The 21,303-nt window shown below is 51.1% G+C and overlaps 2 protein-coding genes across 10 annotated transcripts; both read left to right on the top strand.

The window, feature by feature from the left end:
- The first annotated feature begins 632 nt into the window (after positions 1 to 632).
- LOC132239195 (uncharacterized) lies at positions 633 to 2,718 on the top strand. Its single transcript, XM_059705190.1, has 2 exons — positions 633 to 876; positions 1,045 to 2,718. Exon 2 carries the CDS (start codon positions 1,403 to 1,405, stop codon positions 2,231 to 2,233), a length of 831 nt encoding a protein of 276 aa, XP_059561173.1. The 5' UTR covers positions 633 to 876; positions 1,045 to 1,402; the 3' UTR covers positions 2,234 to 2,718.
- Positions 2,719 to 2,952: 234 nt separating this feature from the next.
- On the top strand, positions 2,953 to 19,064 carry LOC132239194 (guanine nucleotide-binding protein G(s) subunit alpha isoforms short). Of its 9 annotated transcripts, none has more exons than XM_059705181.1 (13): positions 2,953 to 3,352; positions 6,916 to 6,988; positions 9,829 to 9,873; positions 13,996 to 14,050; positions 14,132 to 14,251; positions 14,872 to 14,969; positions 17,249 to 17,303; positions 17,405 to 17,478; positions 17,562 to 17,620; positions 17,723 to 17,843; positions 18,015 to 18,145; positions 18,231 to 18,298; positions 18,559 to 19,064. In XM_059705181.1, exons 1-13 carry the CDS (start codon positions 3,214 to 3,216, stop codon positions 18,703 to 18,705), a joined length of 1,185 nt encoding a protein of 394 aa, XP_059561164.1. In that variant the 5' UTR covers positions 2,953 to 3,213; the 3' UTR covers positions 18,706 to 19,064. The 9 variants fall into 9 exon arrangements, with proteins under 9 accessions (XP_059561164.1, XP_059561163.1, XP_059561166.1 ...); XM_059705180.1 differs by having other exon boundaries at positions 13,993 to 14,050; XM_059705183.1 differs by lacking the exon at positions 9,829 to 9,873.
- The last annotated feature ends 2,239 nt before the right edge of the window (positions 19,065 to 21,303 follow it).

Raw genomic sequence — 21,303 nt, 5'->3', positions numbered from 1 at the left:
TCAGTAAACTACTTTTCCCTCTGTTCCAGAGCCACCCCGCGGCCCCCAGGCCAGGCCTGGAGAACGGGACACCCGACTCCACCACCTCTCCCGCCTGGGAAGACGCCGGCGCGCCGACTCCGCAGCCTCCTTTGGCCAACACTGCTTGGCTCCCGTGTCGCCGGCCGGCTGCCTGCAGCTTCCAGCAATGCTCGTTTTGCGTTCACATAGCACCTCTCATCAGATCTGAACCGCTTTCTAGGCGTCGAAAGTAGTTAGGCTGCCGACACCTACCTCCGCGGGCGCGCGCCGCCAGAGGGAGGGGTGCTAGCGGTCCCGCGTGCACTAACCGGGAAGCTGGAGGTAAGGCGCGCAGCAGGGGTAAGCGCCGCCGCCGTCGCACACTTTGCACGCCGCCCAGGGCTACACCACTCACCGAAAATTGGGAGGCAGGTCTGGGAGGCGGGGTCCGGTGCCCACCAACTTGGGTGCCCCCGTGCCCCCCACTACTGCACCCCTCACGCCCCCTGCCCACTCCTGTGACGTCTGCATATCGGCCCACACCCCTAGGGTGCGCGGCGGCCCATTTGGGTACGTCCTCGGCAGGCCGATTTTTCGGCTTCCCCTTCGGTTTATAGGGGCCACCGCTGTGGGTCAGTCCTCTGAAGAGGCTGGGGCGTCATCGGACTGGTTAGGAGCGCTGGTCTTCTGCTGGGACACTCAGTCGCGTCGGCACCGCGGAGCGGGCTGCGTCAAGTGGCTGGCCCTGCGCGGCACTCGCCGGCTCTCTGGCTCGGGGCTGCGGCGCCTCGGCTGGAGCGAACCCCTGTCCCGGCGCGGGGCGGCTGCGGGCGGCCGGCAGGCACTGCCTTGCGTGTGAGTGCACTTCACTCACATGTAAGTCCCGGTGCCCCGTGGCTTCCCGCGAAGTGCGAGTGGCCTGGCGCGGGCAAGAGCCGCTGGGACAGGGCAGGGGCGCCCAGGCGCTGCCTCCCTGCCCTTCGGCTCCCGGGCACCCCCCAATTCTCTCTTTTCTCTCTTCTTCTCTCCATTGGCGTGCCCAAGAGCCAGCCCAAGGAGCGTCTGAGGGTAACAGCAAACTCGTGCCATCGCGTCTCTGCACTTTTTTTTTTAGTTGTTTGACATTTCTTGGTGCTTTTTGGTTTTTCGCTGTTGTTGGGTGCTTTTTGGTGTGTTCTCGCCCTTTTTTCATTTGCTCATCCTTTTTGGCGCTAACTCTTAGGCAACTAGCCCAGCAGCCCGAAGCCGGGCAGCCGCGCTCCGCGGCCCCGGGGCAGCGCGTCGGGCATTGCAGCGGAGACCCCCGACACGGGGCGCACGGGGTTCCGCCAGGCCGAGGCCAGGGGCAAGCAGGGCGCCCGGGCCAGGCGGGAACCAGGCAACCCGAGGTGGCCCAGCAACCATGCTGAAGATAGCCAGGAAGATCAAAGCCAGGGCGCTGGACAGCGAGAAGAAGACGGCGGCGGCTGCGGCCGAGGTGGCTGCCGAAGCTGCAGCGGCGGCTGCAGCGCTGGCCGAGCCGAGAGAGCCGCCCGCACTGTGGAAGAGCGGGGACCCCAAGAAGCCCTGGAAGAACCCCAAGAACCTGCCGTGCGAGGTGCCCCCCGAGAAGTTCCTGACCGAAAAGGAGCGGAGAAAGCTCGAGAAGAAGCTGCTGGAGCAGAGGCGAAAGGCGGAGAAGAAGAAGGAGAAGGAGAGGAAGAAGTTGGAGAAGATGCAGAAGAAGAAGAAGAAGGGGTCAGCAGCCCCGGAGGCGGCCCGCTACCCGGAGGCCGCCGCCGCCGCCGCCGCCGCGGGCGCCGCGGAGGGCGCAAGAGGGGGCGGCGAGGGCGCCGGCATCGGGGGCACGAGTAGGATCTGGGCCCAGTGGTTCTGGGACGAGGACGACGCCTACTACGCTGAGCCCCGCGTGGGGGGCGTCGCGTGGCTGCCAGGGTCACCGAAGTCCAGCGAGCTGAGCGCCCACCTGCCCCTCATGGTCTTTCTGATGTTCTCCGTGCGCAGCCCCTCGTGGGTGCTCAACTTCCTGCTCCAGAAGCGCACGGAGCATGGCCGTGGCTGTGGCTTCGTGTTTGGGGCGACCTGCTGCTTCAGAATGTTCCTGGGCTGCGCCTTCTTCTCCTACTGGGGTGGCCGCACCAAGCGCAGAGGCCGCGGGCGCCCCGGGGCCACGGGGTCCTTCGGCTCGGGCCACGGCGCCCGACGCCGGGGGCGCGGGGAGAGGCTCATCTAGTCCCCCCCCCGCCCCCCACCCCCGCCACCACCACCACGACACCACCATCACCACCACCATCGCTGTCAGTGTGGAGTTTTATTAAGTTTGTGTGTGTGTGTGAACACATTTTCCTTTTCGGTTGCTCTGTGCTTTGGTTCGTGCTCGCCCAGCTTTTCCACTCCGCTCCGCTCTCTCTGTGCCTCTCTCTCTCTCAGAAAATTTTCCGAAGTCCGGGCTCTGGCTCGTGCTCCCTCCCCTTCCGCCCACCCCGGCCCCTCGGCGGCGCCTGCGGGAGGAGGGGGGCGGCGGCCTCGGGGGCCGCCAGGCTACGCGGCCTGGGGGGTGGAGCGTTGGCGTCGTGCGAGGGGTCGTCACTGGCTCAGGGCCGCCCCCTCTCCCCCCGCGGCCCGCCCGTTGGGGGCCCAAGCCCGGGGGGCGAGGGGGCGGCTCCCCGGCCTGTCCCGTCCCGTCCCGGCCGGGTGCGGGCGGAGGGACCCCCTCCCCGGGCACCCGGGGGGCGCCTCCCTCCGCCAGCTCCCGCCCTCCCCGCCGCCGCGGCTGCTGCCGCGGCTGCTCCTCATCCCTCCTCCTCCTCCTTCCACCCCCCTCGCCGCCGCCTCCTTCTCCCCCCGCTTCCCCCCGCCCGCCGGGGCCCTTTTGGGTAGGGGCGGCGGGCCCGGGCCGAGGCAATAAGAGCGGCGGCGGCGGCAGCGGCGGCAGCAGCTCCCGCAGCTCCTGCTCTGGTCCGCCTCGGCCCGGAGCGGCCATCAGCCCCTTTGGCTTCGGCTCGAGGGGCGGGGAGCGGCTCGTTCCCCTCCGTCCGACCGACACCACCCTCCCCGTGCGGCTCGCAGTCCGCCCCGCGCGCTCCTCCCCGAGGAGCCGAGCCCGCGCCCGGCCCGCCCGCCCGGCGCTGCCCCAGCCCTCTCGGCCCGCCTGAGGCCGCCCGAGCCCGACCCGCCGCAGCCGGCCGCGCCCCGTGCCCCGCCGCCGCCGCCATGGGCTGTCTCGGAAACAGTAAGACCGAGGACCAGCGCAACGAGGAGAAGGCGCAGCGCGAGGCCAACAAAAAGATCGAGAAGCAACTGCAGAAGGACAAGCAGGTCTACCGGGCCACGCACCGCCTGCTGCTGCTGGGTAAGGGCGGGGCGGGGGGCGCCGGCCCGGCCCGGCTCGGGAGCCCCTCGGGGCGCCCCGCAGGCCGCGCGCGCCGAGCCCGTCCCCCGCCCGGGGCGCGCGCTCCCGAGCCCGTGGCCCGCCCGAGGGCTCTGTCTCTGGGGACGAGGCCGGAAGGGGGACCCCGGGGCGCAGAATCGGCGGGCGGGGCTCAAAATGGGGTCGGGGGGCTTGGCGAGGCGGGCGCGGGTCCCCCTCCCCTGGCCGGCTCTCGCTCTTTCCTTCTCTCTGCCCTCCCCCCTCGCTCTTTTCTCTTTCCGCGAGGCCTACACGACGCCGGGGACTTGGGTGCTTGTTGGGAAGGGGGAGGGGGAGCCCCACCGGGCTCGGGAGACTGCGACAAAAAGGGTTTCGGGGACAGGAAATGGGGTGGCGGGCAGAAGGAGGGGGACCCGCCTCCGTGGGGTGTGTGATTTGTTCGGAGAGGGAAGGGGAGAAAGAAAGAGGGGCCAGAAGGGGCGGGGGGGCGCCGCAGTGGCCTAAACGGCCTCCCCAAAGGGAGGCTTTGGCGGGGGAAGTGGCCGAGGAGGGGGGGCGGGTGACATCAGCCCCTCGGAAGGGTTCCGAGTGTAAAGGTGGTGCGGGAGGGGGAGGGGGCGCGGGCGAGTCGTGGCGCCGGAGTGGGGGTGGGGGAGGAGGGAGAGCGGCGGCGCTGGGCGCGACTTGGTGCGTTTCAGGCCGGACACACTGTGCGCGGAGCAGACGTGTCCTGGGCCCGGCCCGGCCGTGGAAAGAAGGGAAGGAGAATCAAAAAAAAAAAAAAAAAATGGAGTTGGTACGCTAAGTGCCCAGTGAAGCCAACTGACACGTCATTTTTACAGTATGACCTTTTTCCCCCCTTCCAGACATGCAGGCTTTTTCAAAAGCAAGGAAGAGAATTAATTGTAGCAGCTGCCCTCACCCCCCACCCCCCCAGCAGCATCGCCTCCCCCCAATAAACCATTAACACACATATTTTCCTGTTAGTCCTCCACATTGAGAGTACTTTGTGGAAAGGGGGGGGGGGGCAATTCACAAATCAGAACTGGAAAATGACATTTGTCTGTAAATGGCTTCTGGGTCTGGAAATGGCGTTTTTTTGTCCTTTTCAAGGGGGGAGGGGGTCGAGTGCGCTTTAAGGAGACCCTTTTTCCAGGTGGAGGACATGAAAAGACGTTAATTAGTTGTTTGTCAAGTGACATTTGGTTGTTTGGTTCTGGGTTTTCTCTCTTGATTGCGGTTTTTACTTCGGCCAAAAAGGGGGGTGGAATTTGAGATGACCTTTCCTCCTTTTTTCTAAAAGGTGCTGCTTTGGGGAGGGGGGGGGGAGTTAAAATAAAACAAAAAAAGCATTTAAAAAAAGTGGTGAAATGACCAGAATAATTACACAAGCATTAATTAGTATGGAAGTTTTCCACTTCCTCGGTAATTTGGTTATCTGAACTGGTGAATTTGGTAGGTTAAGACCTAGTTCATGGTCACACTTCAACAAAACAGCTTAGTTATAAAGAATAAAGTGTAAAGGCTGCTTTTCTTTGTGGTGTTTGCTTTGCTTGTTTGGATGGGTTATGTCTTTGTTCTCCTGAGTCCAGGCTTATATAAAGCAGAAAATTATTAAGTGTAAATAAGTTTTTTTGGTGTTTGTGCACTTGCAATTTCAGTAATTAAATGATGCATATGTTGAGGTCTTATTTAAAACTTCTAAAGGCAGAATTATACTATGTGAAGAATAATATGCATAAACTTGATTTCAAAGTATAAGCCTGGAAAAGTCTAGAATCTTTTCCTTGGATGCCATCTCGTTACCTGAATACTAATTTGAAACAAGTATGCTAATGGTACCTTAAATTTCTAACACCTTTGTGCAATAATCACAAAGTCTCCACTTAATTTGAGACTGTTACTTTTGAACACACCTTGCATCTCACCTTCCCCAGATGTCCTATATGGCTACGTTTTATCACAATTTATTGATAGCCTCTGGCACAGGTGTTTGCAGCCCTAGCCAGTGTAACACATTTTGCATTTTTAAGGTGATTCTCACCAAATACCCCTCCCCCCCCAAAAAAAGAGGAAACAATGATGTCCCGAGTCCTCTTTTTAATCCATCTTAATTTAATAGTGAATTACGTACCACAAAAAAACTTTTTCAGCCCAATTCTCTTATTTCATATACGTGGAAACTGAGGCACAGATCTGTTTCGTGCCTCTAAAAGCAGTATTACGCATCCTAACACCTCTGAAATAAGAATATTGGAGATTCTTGAGTAATTTTATGCTTTCTCTTCATGGAATCTCCTAATAATTCCTTTAATATTTTAATGTATGAGAGTGAGACTCATTAAGATAGAGTGTTTGCTTTGAAATCAATGTTTCTTTAGAAACATTTGAACTTTCCCAGGTACTGATTACAGTCTTGTGAAAAGTCAGGAGAAGGAGGACTGCTTTACTCTCTGGGAAGTAAAACAAAACAATTAAGAAAAGTAAGGGGCGGCGGGCGGGGGGGGGGGGGGGGGAGGTAAAGAAAAAAAACCCCAACAGGTTTGTGTGAGAGAGGTAAAAAATGTCTCACACAGCATTATTTGTGGGACCGTGTGTATTTACAAAAAAGAAAATGAAAAAAAAATAAAATAGCAGACCTCCTTCTAGCCTGGAAATGTGGTTCTTCACTATTCTTATAAAGGTAAGGTCATTTTAAATGGTGATATGTCACCCTTCTTACTTTTAGCTGGGAAGGGCTTGACATCTTTGAAAACGCAGTGGTTTCTAGGTATATTTTTCTTTATGGTTAAAGTTTTTAACTCTTATTAGAGTTGCTGCATGTTAATGTGGTTCTCAAACACTATATTTGGTATTAGAATGTGTTTTTCCAGAAGATAAAATTGGTGGTCTTCTACCACTCCCCCCTCCCGTATAACATGGTTGCTGAATCCAGAGAGAAGGGGGGGGGGGGTGTTGGGTAAAATGCCAGGCTGCGGTTTGAGGCACTGAATTTTCAGTAGCCTGGGCGAGGGGCGGGGGGGCCTGCCCGGGGAGCATCTGCTTTGGGACAGTGCTTGGGAGGCAAGTGCTGCGTCAGACTGCAGTGTCCGGGCACTGGTGGTGGGCCCTGGGTATTTAACCATGAAGCATCTGACAAACAATGAATTATATGGCTCTACACATTCATGTGTGCAATTTACCTGAATTCTCAGTTTCAAGGATTCAGTTTCACAGTTTGAACTTCAATTTTCTCGCACCCCCTCCCCAAAATGACAAAATTGCATCATTTTCTCCTCCCCCTTTGCTTCCCCACCCCACAAATTTTAAAACAGCCCAAACCTTTAATTCTTGTTTGTTATTCTAATGGTGAAATACTGCAGGGACACAAAGTTGGACATTTATTATATTTTTGATGCGTCAAAATGTCAATGAAAAGTGCACGTCTTTATTTTGTTTGTTTTTTTTCTCTCTGTGTTGCTTCTGCGGGAAAGCAGCAGTCCTCTCACTGCCCAGAGTGTGTAACATGCCTCCTTCATAACCTGAGACTCACTTTCCTTTTCTAGGTGCGGGAGAATCTGGTAAAAGCACCATTGTCAAGCAAATGAGGATTCTGCATGTTAATGGGTTTAATGGAGAGTAAGTGTCTAAGCCGCACCAGGGACAGGGACACACTGGATACTAACCTTGAGGAAGTTTAGGTAGCTTGGGAGACTGGGCAGCCAATTTTCATTTAATTTTTTCAGCCTGCGTATTAGAAAATCCTGGGGAGAGCTCTTTAGGGATTTCCCCCTCCCTCCTTTTAATATTTGTTGCAGCAACAGATCATAATAGTAATAGCAGTAAGCACCAGTGTCATGTGAAAACACCTCCCCTTCCCCAGGAAAGACGCCTGGCTGGCCCCGGGACAGGTCTGCCGCAGGCTTTGGTGCAGTGGGTCCCCAACATGGCTGACACGGGCTGCGGCCACCCCTTAGTCAGGTGACACCCACCACTGCAGAGCACCCCCCCCCCCCCAGCAGATTTCACCGCAATGCACCAGGGCAGGGTGGTGTTTTAACTATTAAAGAAACATTGTTTCAATAATATTCTCTCACAAAACAAAGTTAGAAGAGTCAGCCCTTATTAATAAGTACTCATCCCCCCGACACACACCCTTGGAATTAATGTTATGGGCAAATCATCGTTTTCCTCTTTAAAAATCGATAGTTGTGCCTGAAGGGACATAGAGGGGATATTTAAATGATGGGAAGGCTAGGAGTTAGGTACTTCTGGCTGGATCAAGGGGCACTTTTGCCTTTGAAACGTCCTTTTAGGCATCGTGGTCTAAGGCAATGTGACGGAACCGCGATGTGAATAAAGATGAGAAGAAAACGCATGTGCGAGGGATGGAAAAAAATACGGTCATGCCTGCCGGGCAGTGCGCAGGCAGAGGGGAGCGCGCCTCCGGCTAGTTGGGAGTTGCTCCCCTCGGGCCCCAGCTAAGCTGACCAGCCTGTTTTCCTGGTGAGGGCACTGGTTCACCATTACTAGCTGGTTAGCAGTTCAGCCTCTCTAACCCAGGTGAAAGTTGACCCCTCCGTTGCATTCCCTTTAGTTTCGGAAGGGGGACCACCGAGTCATGGGGGCACAGTTTAATTCAGTTATACACGCAAAAGCAAGCAGACCCCATAAACTCCAGTAAAAAAGCCCTACTGCCCCCCGAGTACCAGGGAAACAATTTTATCACCTTTCAGAGATTAAACTGCGCCGAAGGCAGCTCTTTATGGAAAATTCTAGAATTTCTTAGATCAAGCGGTCGGGGTGGGGGTAAGAAAAGGATGACATCATGCAAATGGATGTTTCAGTTGAGGTGCTTTTTAGGCTTTCCCCTTGAGTTCGGTGGGATGGGCTGTTTCACCAACTTTATGGCCGACTCCCAGAGAGTCGTCAATACGCCCATACATGCTGTTAATTACACAAGCTGCCTTCTCTCACAGAAGCCAGTTCTGAAAATCTTAATTCCTTACACACCCTTCAGTAAAGTCCTGCCCCCAGAAATGGCCACCGGTCAATAAACAAACTGGAGACAGACTTCCAGTTATACGAGTTTGTCATTTAAAGAAAAACCTTGCATAATTCCCCCTCCCCACAACTTAAGGGGGAGCGTTTCAGGAGGCAGGTTAACCCGGACCGCCTGCGGACCCTCGAGATAAATATTTTGTTTGAAACTACACGGCTCCCGTTTTTAAAGGGATGTGGCAGCCACTGTTTACCTTAGTTCTGTCCGATGGAAGATCGGACATCCTGAAAATAATTTAAAGTTTTATAATTCTAATTGCCCTCTTTATTTTTAATTTTTAGAGAAAGGATTTTCCTCCCTCAGTGAGCCAGTCTGTAATGCAGTCCAGGCATTTAAACCAGAACTTCTCTCTTTTCTTTTTTTAAAAAGAGGAAGCGAGTTCCCAGTTTGCCTGCTTTGTAGAGGAAGCCATAGGTAATGCTCAAGAATGTTAAATTTAGCCTGCGAAAGTGACATGCAGGGAATTCTTAGTGTGAGTCTAGAAGCCTTATTTTTATCTTGTCCAAGGAGCCTCTTTTTCCCCTTTCCCTTGCTGGGGTATTGCAACAAAGACAGTTTCCCTCGTAGCCAGGGATTCCCTAGGAAACGGCCGCCGGGTGCGGGGTCTTGTCCCTCCTCCCGTGAGTAAATGTGCGCTTCCTTAGTGCTGGCTGAGCTATTCAACTTGCCTTCACTGTCGCAGACTGCGTGCTGGTTACCTGTGTAGAGTAACTTGTAATTCTAATCTGACTTTCAGAAATAGAGGTCAAAGTCAGATTTCCCTAACGCACGGCTAACTTCCTTACACGAGTGCAGAAGAAGCCGCCATCATTGCTGGCTGAGCTAATCAGCTAATCGATGACAAACCCCCCACGCTTAGCCAGGCTGCCCCTCAGACCTGCAGGGTGGGGTGCCCACCAGTCGGGAAGACTGCGTTTTGAAAGGTTATTTGGTTTTCGAAATCCATATATGGTCTTAATTGCTGACAATTATGAACAGTTATTCATAAATAAAAACATCATATAGGTAGTTTCTGGGCTGCAGGAAGGGAGGTCTTGCTGTTGCGGCAGATGTCACAGGCAGAAGTCACCCGTGTGCTGCCTCTGTTCAGGTACAACACTGAGGATGGAGGTCTGGGAGCTCGAGGACCTCGCAGGTACTGCTGTGTTCTCCAGAGAATGGAGATAAGTCACTGCTGGCTCCCTGGTGCATGTACCAGTAGGGAAAGCACAAGAAAATAATTAGCAGTCCCTTCTGAGGGCTCTGCTAATACTGCAGCCAAGGTGTGGAATTCTCCCTCCAGGGCCCGCAGCCCCAGGCCACCTAGGCATTAAGGGGATGGCGGCCCTTTGCTGAGGAATGTAGAGAGGCTGGGTGGGGATTTTGTGAAATTGCAGTGCCTTGCAGATTAGGTGAGCTTTCAATCTCTCTTTAAAAGGGGCGGCGAAGAGGACCCGCAGGCTGCCAGGAGCAACAGCGAAGGGTAGGCACATTCAAAAACAGAAAAACTTTTAAACAAACAGACATGAAGATCATATTGGGAAACTGAGGGCAGAGTCCCAGGAAGAACGCAAAAATCATTCAGGGGCCATCATCCATCTTGATATACATTTGCAAACAACACAAACAACTTCATCTCATAGCACGTGAAATGCAAAACAGTTCTGCTGTGGGGTTTCTGTTGGCCATCCTTAAAGTATAATTAGATCCAGCTGGGGGAGAGCTACAGCTTCCAGCCTTAGACCATCAGTTTAGGATTTGGAGAATTGCTGTTTTTCCTTATGGTTCTATCCCGTCCAGTCCCCCGCCCCTACCTGCCCCCCCCCCCCAGCTCTTCATTTGAATCTGCTACTTTTTAAAAAAACTACTAAATTCCATCACCCAGTGGGTGGTCTGATTTTAAAATTTCGGACCTCTCTGAGAAAAATTTCCTCTTAAAATACGAGGTGCCACGCCCTCCTTAATTTGGGAAAAAGAAGTACTTGGCACGTGGGCTGAGGGGATAAGTCATTCAATGATCTCGAAAAGCCTCTGGTCTTGAAAAGTTATCACTTTAATTCGAGGCCTGTATGTCAGCTAGTGGGCAGGACAGAAGAGCGATGGCATCCATCTTTCCCCTCATTCATTATCCAATTATTTTTTTCTTCACTTCCTGCATCCCCACCACCATCACATGCTAGCACACACATGCATGCATGACAGGTAACCCGCTCCAGCTGTGCCTGCACATTCAGCATGCTGTCATCGGCAGCTTTCTCATGAGACCATGCAGGGCCATGGACTGAGTTAGGACATCTCCGAGAAGTGGCTGGGAGGGGCGGGGCAAAGGAGATGCGGGTCGGGACAAAGTGACTGACACGTGTTTGTTATCTGTTTCTTTTAGAATATTTTACCCCTAGATGATGGCTACGGTTTCTCTTCTTCCCCTTCCCCCGACTGTCCTATCACCCTTGCATGCTGGGATTACCCGTTTTAGGAACTTCTAATAAGAATACTATTCTGTTGTGGGGGGGAGGGGGGGTAGAAGGGGAGGGGGTGGGGGGAGGGGGGACTACACCTAACTCTAAAGATAACTGAGGGGAGAAAAAAAAACACAAAAAAATTGAAAAATACAAAATCACAAAAAAATTGAAAAATACCAAAAATCACAAAAACAACAAAAATGGAATGAAATTCTTAATTGTTCAAAATGTAGTGTGACATCAAAGTAGACATTAATTCCTGAATTGTTCAAAATGTAGTGTGACATCAAAGTAGACATTAATTCCTGAATTGTTCAAAATGTAGTGTGACATCAAAGTAGACATTAATTCCTGAATTGTTCAAAATGTAGTGTGACATCCAAATAGACATTGACTCTTTAATTGTTAAAAATGTAGTGTGACATCCAAATAGGCATCTATGTAACAAGTGACTGCTGTCAGTTTACTGTACCAAAAGTTGGCATTTGAGAAGTAGTGACAAGTCCTTACTGAACAACTGTGTGCTAGATGCTAGCCTAACCCTGCCCTCTAACCCTTGCCTGCTCTTCTCTGTGACTCTTCTGCAGTAAATACAATATTAACATAAGTGATAAATAAAACTTCTCTGCATGTCTCCGCAGTCCCTGTCTGTCTTCTGTCTCTCTTCTTTTGTCTGTCTGTCCCCATAAAACACAAAGATGGAGAACCCCCACCACTGAGGCCCGGGGAGGAGGGGGGAGGGGGGGCCCTTAGGACCTGAGCCAAGCCCTCTGCTCCTCCATGGGGGCGGGGAGCGACCATGCCCCCCGTCCTTCAGCCCCAGAGTTTGAGTGTCACCTGGAAAGGAGCCACCTGAGGAGTTTTACTCCGAGTCTTGCCATCGAGCTCAGCTCATTAAGCGATAGTGAGGGTGACGGCAGAGCCTGCCAGCCCCCAGTGTAATAGCTCCGTCTACATAGTAATTGCTCGGATGGCAGCCTTTGATGTTGGAGCGTTACACACCCGAATTAGGTTTCGGATTCCTATTTTAGCGGCCTTATACTGATACACTCCCACATCCACTCATACGCAGAAGACTGAACACGTTCTCAAAATATCCGTATTTTCAGGCGGGAACTTTCCCAATTATCATACCACTCCTTAACCCGGAAATGGAGCTGAGTGAGCCTGGCCCTGGAGACCGTGCTCTCCGGCTCTGGGCGTCCCGCCTTAGTCCCCCGACAGCTCGATTTAATTACTGTGACACCAAAGGAGGGGTCCTGGCTCTCGTTGCCATGGAGATGGGGCCTGTTTCTAATGGACATAAGTGAATTTGTCCTGTGGGGTCTTAGGTGAGCTTGAACCCCTAAATAAGCCGGGGGGCGGGGGTGTCAAACACGTCCTGTTAAAGCGCTGACGTCTGCATACCGTACCCCGAGTCTGGACATCCTGGTTGCAGGAAGGAGCTTCAAGTTGCACAAACACAGAGGGCTCAGTACTCCCAGTCCCCTCCCTGCAGGGTGGGCCAGCGGCCCGGGCCCCCCTCCCCGCGTCACAGCCCCCAGAGGCCCCCAGAGTGCAGCTCAGGCTCACGGCCCCGCCCCCCCAGGCCGCTGCCGCGCGCAGCCCCTCCCTGTGAGGAGCAGGGTCTCCCAGGCCAACTGAACAGGAAGGGGGTGACTCTGGGGAGGGGGCACCATGAGCTCATTCAAGATGAGAGTCCACCCTCACATGCAAATGACCAGGGAATATAGCAAGGCAGACAAGACCGTGTTCTTGGGGGCAGGCTGTTGGCAGATGAGCACACGGCCCCTCCCTCCCACACTAACTGGCAGACTGGCTGCTATTAACCCCTTTGCGTTTCCTCTATTCGTGTTCTGTCCTCTCCTGAGGGGTCACCACCTCCATCCCCTGACTCTGGGCGAGGCAACCAGGTGAAGGCTTCGAAGATAGGAAATCTCAAGAGATTCTTTTAAAAGTTACAGCAGGAGAAATGAGCCCTGTCCCTTCTGCGGACTCAGACTCCCTCTCGGCCTCAGTCTCCTCCTCAGTCATGTCCCTGGGTCTAATACACAGGTGTGTTTGGCTCCAAACCTGCCCCCCAAGCCCAGAGGCAGGGTTGGGGCAATGGACCTGGCACGACTTATGCCCCAAGCTAGGGGCCCTTTCCCCTAAAAGCACACGGGCCCAGCCTCCAGGGAAGGGGCAGTTTTGGAAAGATAGCATTTTAATGGACCTGATGGGGTGCAGGCTCTGCAGGGGGGTTGGGGGAGGGTACCCAGAAGCCCAAGGGCGTGGCCTTTACCAGCGAGGGAGGACGGGATCATCCCACACATTGATTTCCCTCCCGTGGCTTTGCCCCGCCCTGCAGTGTGCTTCGCCCCTCCCCTTGGGGTACACAGAGCTCCAGGTGACAGGCTCACCTGTGGCAGAGGCACGCCTGTGTCCTGAGGGAACAGTTAATTCCATAAGACCATTATGTAGGTCCAAATTAAAATCAACAGTGTAAAGCAACAAGGCTTCTAACTTCTGTCCCGCCCCCCAATGCAAAAGTCCCGGGTCATAAAGACTTCTGGGGCAGTCTCCATCCTGTCCGCATCAGAGGCTCGGCACTAGCAACCAATCATTGCTGTTGGCTGCAGTGACAGACACATGACTATTTAAATAAGTAAACAATCAAGCAAACAAGTCAAGGACCAGGGCTGCAAAAGCCCTGAGGTGGTAATAAGGGGCCACCTCCTTCAGCCACTGCCAGTGGGGAGGAAGCCCCAAGTGGAACCATGAAACTTTCTCCCTGGCCACACAATGCCCCGCCCCGCCACCCCCACCCCAAGCAGAGATGCTAACACTGAGGCCGTGCTAGTGTGTGGTGGGGGCTTGGAGCAAACAGGACCACATGGGAGGGGAGTAATGGACAGGGTACAACCTCTGGTACAGTAGGCCTTGGTCACTACCTAGATGCCAATTTGCTGATGGAGCCCAATCGGGCATGGCCTCCAGACAGAACTGGGAGGTGGCCATTTGAGACCACCTTTATTCGGGACCCTCCACCCACTCCTTCAAGAACAGAATACTATCCTTAGTGGAATGTCTTGACTAAAACGGCCCTGTTAGGCAACATGATGCCATATGATTTTTTTTTTCCTTTTTCAATCCCACTGTAGTGAGAAGGCCACCAAAGTGCAGGACATCAAAAACAACCTGAAGGAGGCCATTGAAGTATGTGCTCGGTTCTTTCTCGTTCTGTTAGCCCCCCTGTCAGACAGAACTGCCCCTGACCGCCTGCTAAATCCCTTGCAGACCATTGTGGCCGCCATGAGCAACCTGGTGCCGCCCGTGGAGCTGGCCAACCCCGAGAACCAGTTCCGCGTGGACTACATTCTGAGTGTGATGAACGTGCCCGACTTTGATTTCCCTCCCGTAAGCCTTGCCCCGCCCCCAGTGCTTCGCGCCTCCCCGAGGGGTACACAGCTCCAGGGGACACAGGCTCCCCTGCGGCAGAGCCACACCTTGTCCTGCCGAGCACATCTCCGTGATTCTTAGGAAAGAGTTAATTCCATAAGGATCCTTAATGTTTAAAAACAAAAAAACAGTTGCCCTGGCCGGTTTGCTCAGTGGATAGAGCATCGGCCTGCGGACTGAAAGTCCGGGTAAATTCCAGTCAAGGGCACACATGCCCGGGTTGCAGGCTTGATCCCCTGTAGGGGGCGGGCAGGAGGCAGCCGATCAATGATTTTCTGTCATTATTGATGTTTCTATCTCTCTCCCTTCCTCTCTGAAATCAATAAAAATATATGAAAAAATAAATAAAAACAAAAAAACACTAAGAATCACTAGGGCATGGCTCAAGATGAATGAGCAAAATTCTGTCACCCCTTGTAAATCTTGGCTCTCCCATCCCCACAAGTACCCGTCACACCAAAAATCTATGAGAGAAAAAGCCATGAGTTGTGTCACCCTTAATCCCTCGCACCCTAGAGCTCTGCCGGGCCCCTGGGTGCAGGCTCCGCCTCTGACGGCCTCTCTTGTGCCCCCTGCAGGAATTCTACGAGCACGCCAAGGCTCTGTGGGAGGACGAGGGCGTCCGAGCCTGCTATGAGCGCTCCAACGAGTACCAGCTGATTGACTGTGCCCAGTAGTAAGTGACCTCGCCACATCAGCACGACACGGGCACACACTGAGGAAGTGGTCACAGTCCACACCAAGTCGCTTGTCAATGAGCCCTGCTGGTGGTGGCCGGCCGGCTGCCCCCCCCCCCCCCCCCCCCCTGCACGCAGAGTGCTTCTCAGTCACTTGCTTTCAAAGCCCTTAATTGCACTTTTTAGTGCAGTGACATTATTTTATATAAATAATTAATGCCTGTTCAAATGATCATTATTAGCAATAAGGCGACATTTATAATTAATTAGCTTAAAGTCATTAATTGGCTTGATCTCCAGGCATTAGGTAGACAGGGCAGCTCTCACACTTTGGATAATGTAAAAATATTTTACTTTATTGCTATAATTTAAAAACATGACAAAATGATGCCGCTGCCCACCTTCCACCCTCCCCCCACTCCCCCTCCTTGGTAGCTGATAATTGCTTTGCTATTGCAAAGGGTTTAATAGACAAGCAAGTTTGTATATTTTCACAACAGACAGAAAAACAGTCCCATCTTGGCCAGTCCCTGCGACCCCCGCCCCTTCTTCAACAAAGCCCCTGATTTTCCCAAAAGTTTGAACTAAAAGCTGGAAGTGCTAATTATAGTAACGAAAAACAAATGGAAATCCTGGAATTGTTTCTGGTTGTGCCCTGGATCCAAGTCAGAGGACAGGTACGGGCCCGGAGTGCGCCCGCAGAGGCGGGACAGCCGCATTAATAGCAGTTTAGGCTGCTTTGTTGTGTTTTTTAAATCTTCCACCATCTTACAGTTTTTATTTAATTCTTTATTGTTGAAAGTTTTACATATGTCTCCTTTTTCCCCCATTGACCTCTCCCCGCCCACTCAAAGTTTTTCTTTTTAATGCAACATTAAAGTACTCCTGCAATTTCAGAAGAAAGTGGCAACCTCCCCAGTTTATGGAAAGTTTTAAGAAACTCGGGAAAAAGAGGACATAGCTTGTAAAATGTCTTCCCTGGAGGAGGCCCCCGAAGCCCTGGTTAGCACTGACCAGTGAGCTTCTGCTCCACTGCCTTTATGTTAATTTAAAGTTGAGGTAGTGGTACCTTGCCCATTTCTTAAGCTGCCTATTTTTATTTGTTGAGCTGGGGTTTGGCCTGGCCCTGCTCCAGCTGTCTCTCTCACAAGATTTGGTGCTGCTGAGCTATTTATAGAACTGTGGTTCTGTTGCCATGGCAACACGCTGGAGGCCAGGGCGGCTGGGGAGCTATTTCTGGACTGGTGCTGTAATGTAAGACTGATTGGGCAAGTTAGCGTATCCTTCCAGCCAGACTAACTCTAACCTGGTAAAAAGGAAGGGGGAAACTTACAGAACTTCTTTAAATAGACTTTCCCCCCTTTGGACTTTCTTTTCTGATTAGCCACTTGCAGCACTTCCAACCACCCCCCACCCGACCCCCCCCCCCCCAAAAAAAAAACACACACAAAACGCTGGGTTTAACTAAATGTTAATTAAATTAATCCAATCTTTCAAAAGTTATTTTTCCTAACGGTGTATCTAGTTGAGCAACACAAAAGCAGTAAGTTCAGCTGGGGAGAGAGTGACCACTAATGGGAGTCCCTGAGACCCCAGCCCCCTGCGCCTGCTCCCTGCCCTGTCAGGACCCATAACCTGGGTGGCCCTGAGGTTTTTTTAAAAACTACAAATTTCATATCTGGACTGTTCTATTTCATGGACCAAACAGACCGGAAGGAAACACTGTGTGTGTTTCCTGTTCAGTGTGGTCAGGGCACAAAGGGCCCCTGTGTGTCAACCTCTTTTGTTCTCTGTCATTATCGAGGTTCTTAAAAGGTAGGAGGAAGGGATACCCCTTCTGGGTAACTGAGACATTTCACTTTCATTCGCTTGAGGAGGAAACCCAAAGCGAGAGATGCGAAAGTATACAATTTTCAAATTACCCGCTGATTTAGTCAAAGCCAAACAATTTTACATTTAAAATGTTTTTACTTAGATATTGTCAAAGGCACACAGTCTGCTAGGCCTGACTTCAGACTGCAGCTGTAGGCCAGGGGTCCTGGGCGCCCAGTCCTGGTTCCCAGATCTACTGGTCAGAAAATACATTTATCTTCAATTCCGTTTGCTCTAACCGCTCTAAGGTATAAGCTTCAAGTCATCAGTGTAAACAATACAAGCAGAATTCCCATTGATTTAACTGCGGGGTGATCATTTCCATTAGCTTGACTTGGGATAGAGGCGGGGATATTGGGCAAATTGGCATCACACTCAACACCCCCCTGTGTCCTTTCCCTCCCAGCTTCCTGGACAAGATTGATGTCATCAAGCAGGACGACTATGTCCCCAGCGATCAGGTACACACGTTCTCAAGCTTTCAAGAGTTTTGCCTTAGATTGGCGATTTTTAACATTTCGGTTGGCTTTGGTGAGACCCATTGACCTTGGTTATGTTTTAGGACCTGCTTCGCTGCCGTGTCCTGACTTCTGGAATCTTTGAGACCAAGTTCCAGGTGGACAAAGTCAACTTCCAGTAAGTGAATGGGTTGTCTTTCTGATAAACTGAGATAATGGTGTCTAGCCCTTTAGCGTAACCAGGGGTCCTTTCTTTTACAGCATGTTTGACGTGGGCGGCCAGCGTGACGAACGCCGCAAATGGATTCAATGCTTCAATGGTAGGGAAGCTTCTTCTCTCCTGTCTGAGGACTTTCTGCTTTTGTCATTGTGAAGGATCGTTGTGCTTCTGACACATATTGCCTTGCTTTCTTGTGCTAAAGATGTGACTGCCATCATCTTCGTGGTGGCCAGCAGCAGCTACAACATGGTCATTCGGGAGGACAACCAGACCAACCGCCTGCAGGAGGCTCTGAACCTCTTCAAGAGCATCTGGAACAACAGGTGGGTGGAGCAGCCCTCAGGTTCCCCCCCGGCCACTTGCCCAGGAGGCCGGGACTGGTGTCCAGCCCTTGCATTAGAGCAGAATCTTGTCCAAGTCCTTGGGAAAGCATCTCAAGCCCCTGAAGGAGAGATGCTCTTCTACTGGGCTTTAACCCTGCTTCCCTCTGTCAGATGGCTGCGCACCATCTCTGTGATTCTGTTCCTCAACAAGCAAGACCTGCTCGCTGAGAAAGTCCTTGCTGGAAAATCGAAAATTGAGGACTACTTTCCAGAATTTGCTCGCTACACTACTCCTGAGGATGGTACGTGACCCTCTGCAGTTCATTGGCATATTCGTTTCTGTATACAATCATGTATATGCTAACAAAATATTTATTTTCTTCCTAGCGACTCCCGAGCCTGGAGAGGACCCACGCGTGACCCGGGCCAAGTACTTCATCCGCGATGAGTTTCTGGTGAGTAGACTGTCTTTACTTCTCTCTTTGATTGCTTTTGTTCTTAGTGATGGAAATTAACTTAATTCTACATGTGGGGATTAAACTATCCAGTACTTCCGTTTCATTTCATGGGTTGCCCTGTGAATTTTAGCTTTTGTGCCCCTTGACTTGGTTTTGTTTTAATTAATGTTAGTAGCTGGTCAGGGATCCTTGGGGGAGTGGCGGGGGTGAGTTTGTGCAGAGGGGGTGCTAACCGAGTGTCCCTGTCTGTGCCACAGAGAATCAGCACTGCCAGTGGAGATGGGCGCCACTACTGCTACCCCCACTTCACCTGCGCTGTGGACACCGAGAACATCCGCCGTGTGTTCAACGACTGCCGCGACATCATCCAGCGCATGCACCTCCGTCAGTATGAGCTGCTCTAAGAAGGGAACCCCCAAATTTAATTAAAGCCTTAAGCACAATTAATTAAAAATGAAATGTAATTGTACACGCAGTTAATCACCCACCATAGGGCATGATTAACAAAGCAACCTTTCCTTTCCCCCTTGAGTGATTTTGCAAAACCCCCTTTTCCCTTTCAGCTTGCTTAAATATTCCAAATTTAGAAAGCTTAAGGCGGCCTTCAGATAAAGAAAAAGAAAAAAAGGCCAAAATGGTTCCCTCTCTCTTTAAGTAACTAAAATTAACAGCAGCAAACAGAAATAAAAGAAATAAATGAATTAAATGAATTAAATATTGTCTTGTGCAGCATTAAAAAATCAATAAAAATTTAAAAATAGCAGTTCGGGACTCCTTTGACTTATTTGCGGTTTCGAGCAAACGCCGTTGTTCATAGCATTGGGGGTGATGAAAAGTTGGGAGGCGCCACATTGAGGTGACAAGGCCCCAAGGTTATAAGTGGGTATAAAATTTTGCCACTTTCTTAACCTAATCTTTGGGTTTCTGAAGGCAATTTGCAGAAAATACAAAACATCCACCCCATCCTCCTCCCAAACCCATGCCCTATGAAAACCATTAGGCCCATCAATAATTCTACACTTTGATCTTTGCTGCCCTATCCAAAGGTTCTACTAACTTACACTCCAGTGTATCTGTTGATCCAGAATCTCCCCAAAACAGGTGGTACCAAGAGCTATCAAATAAGTAGATTTGGTATTAAATCAACTAGCTAGCCATTGGGGAAAACTTTAAGCTGGATCTCTACCTCGTTCCATACACAAATGAATGAGTTACATGCTTAAATATAAAAAGATACTTTAAAATGGCTATTTTTACAATTAAAATCTTGGTTTCTAGATTATAACTCTAAACATGACCTAAGATCCAAAAGCCCTAAGTGGGGGAGGAAGAAGGGGGAAGGAGGAGCCTACAAAAATTAAAATCACATATAATAAAATATGAATGGATAAAAATCCGTAACAAAGGGTTAATCTCCCTAATAAGCAAAAAGCTCTTAAGAATTAATAAGCAAATCCATCACAAAAATGGACAAAGTATATGAACAAGCAATTTGCTTAAAAAAATATCAATAACATAGGGGTAAATACGGAACCACAGTCATAAATGAAACGCAAATAAAACTTGCGCCATTGTTGGGAGGGGGTGGTTGTCCACACTCATGGGCCCCCTGAAGCCATGGTGGGTTGGTGCTTGGACCTGAGGTCCACTTGGGTTCCCTAGTACTTCATCCCCAGGATCATCCCTTAAGCATGTGGTCACCCATTTCGTGACTTCCCAGGTGGATGGGAGCCACAGCATCAAGCATTGCACCTGAAACTGGCCCCCAGCGTCAACCACTGCACCCTCTGCGACTGCCCCCAGCGTCAACCATCAACTGTTAACACATTTCTGAAACTGGCCTAATGAAACATTAACCAAGTTAATTCTGCAATTCAGGCCAAAAATCCACTTCCTGTTTCCCAAATCAAATTAAACCCAACCAAATATCAAGCAAAATGAACCCCAAGGAGGGCACAAAAAGTACCAAATATACCATTTCCATAAACCTCAAAGCTTCCTATGAAATATTCAGTCCACATAAAAATTGTGTGCTTGCTGTGTAGACTAAGGTATGAAACAACAAGCCAGACCTGTCCACAAATTCCCATAGTCCCACAAAGCACTCCAAATAAACACAACTAATTAAAACCCGGAGCCAGCTATCACGTGTAAGCACGAGACCAGCCCACTTCACAAACACCCACCCAAGGAAAAGGCTGTGCCAACAGAAAACATAGGTTCAACACCAATCCTGTAGCTTCTCTTTCAAGATGGCCACCTGTCTATGTAGAAATTCCAGAACCTTCTCTGAATAGTCTACATAAAATTATCACAGCACTAGCCACATATCCACCAAAATTAGAAAACAAAGTCCCAGGCCACAGAGCAGTTATACCAAGAAAATGATACCCAAGACCCCCCTCATTGCTAGTCAAAACTGGCAGCAACTTTGTGAGAATTTATAGGAGGGAATAAAAATCACCTACTATGTGCCAATCTGCCCAATGAGATGGACTCAGCAATAATTGCCACTGTAAATGGAGGCCTAGAGAGGCCAGAGACAGGGCTAGTAAGTGGGGAAAATGACCTTCAAATTCAGGTAGACAGACTACTTGACTACCACACTATATAATGTTATTTTAGAATATACTGAAGAAAAGAGGAAAAGGTCTGCTGTTCCTTCCAGGATGCCAGTGGTCAGGAGTCATGACCTGTGACCCCAAAGGGAACTCCTATAGGGCCCCATGGGTTCCATATGCGGTGGTGGTGATGACGGGGTGGATGGATAGGTGGCAGAGGGGGGTGGGGTCCTCTTCCCTCAGAGAGTGGCCTTGGAGGTACCCCTGTCTGCCCACCAGTTCAGAGGGTTGCCATGGGGCCACTCCAGTCACTCAGATGTGTAAGGGTCCCGTCCCTTCCTTATAGTCCATCCCTTCTCTTAAAACATTTTCATTGCCATTATCCTTTGATCTGGTAACAAACCTAACTTTTATAGGTAGAGCCACTTTAAAATTTAAATT

Source organism: Myotis daubentonii, chromosome 8, assembly GCF_963259705.1.
Source record: "Myotis daubentonii chromosome 8, mMyoDau2.1, whole genome shotgun sequence".
In the NCBI taxonomy this organism is placed as follows: Eukaryota; Metazoa; Chordata; class Mammalia; order Chiroptera; family Vespertilionidae; genus Myotis; species Myotis daubentonii.
The sequence above is the reverse complement of the archived record's forward strand: the minus strand, read 5'-3'. Positions and strand labels throughout refer to the sequence as shown.

Bases quoted from the DNA above. Each gene is read 5' to 3' on its own strand.
- LOC132239195 (XM_059705190.1), top strand. From the start codon at position 1,403: ATGCTGAAGATAGCCAGGAAGATCAAAGCCAGGGCGCTGGACAGCGAG.
- LOC132239194 (XM_059705180.1), top strand. From the start codon at position 3,214: ATGGGCTGTCTCGGAAACAGTAAGACCGAGGACCAGCGCAACGAGGAG. The intron at 14,252-14,871 runs GTAAGCCTTGCC...TGCCCCCTGCAG, and splicing joins CCGACTTTGATTTCCCTCCC to GAATTCTACGAGCACGCCAA. The intron at 18,299-18,558 runs GTGAGTAGACTG...TCTGTGCCACAG, and splicing joins TCATCCGCGATGAGTTTCTG to AGAATCAGCACTGCCAGTGG.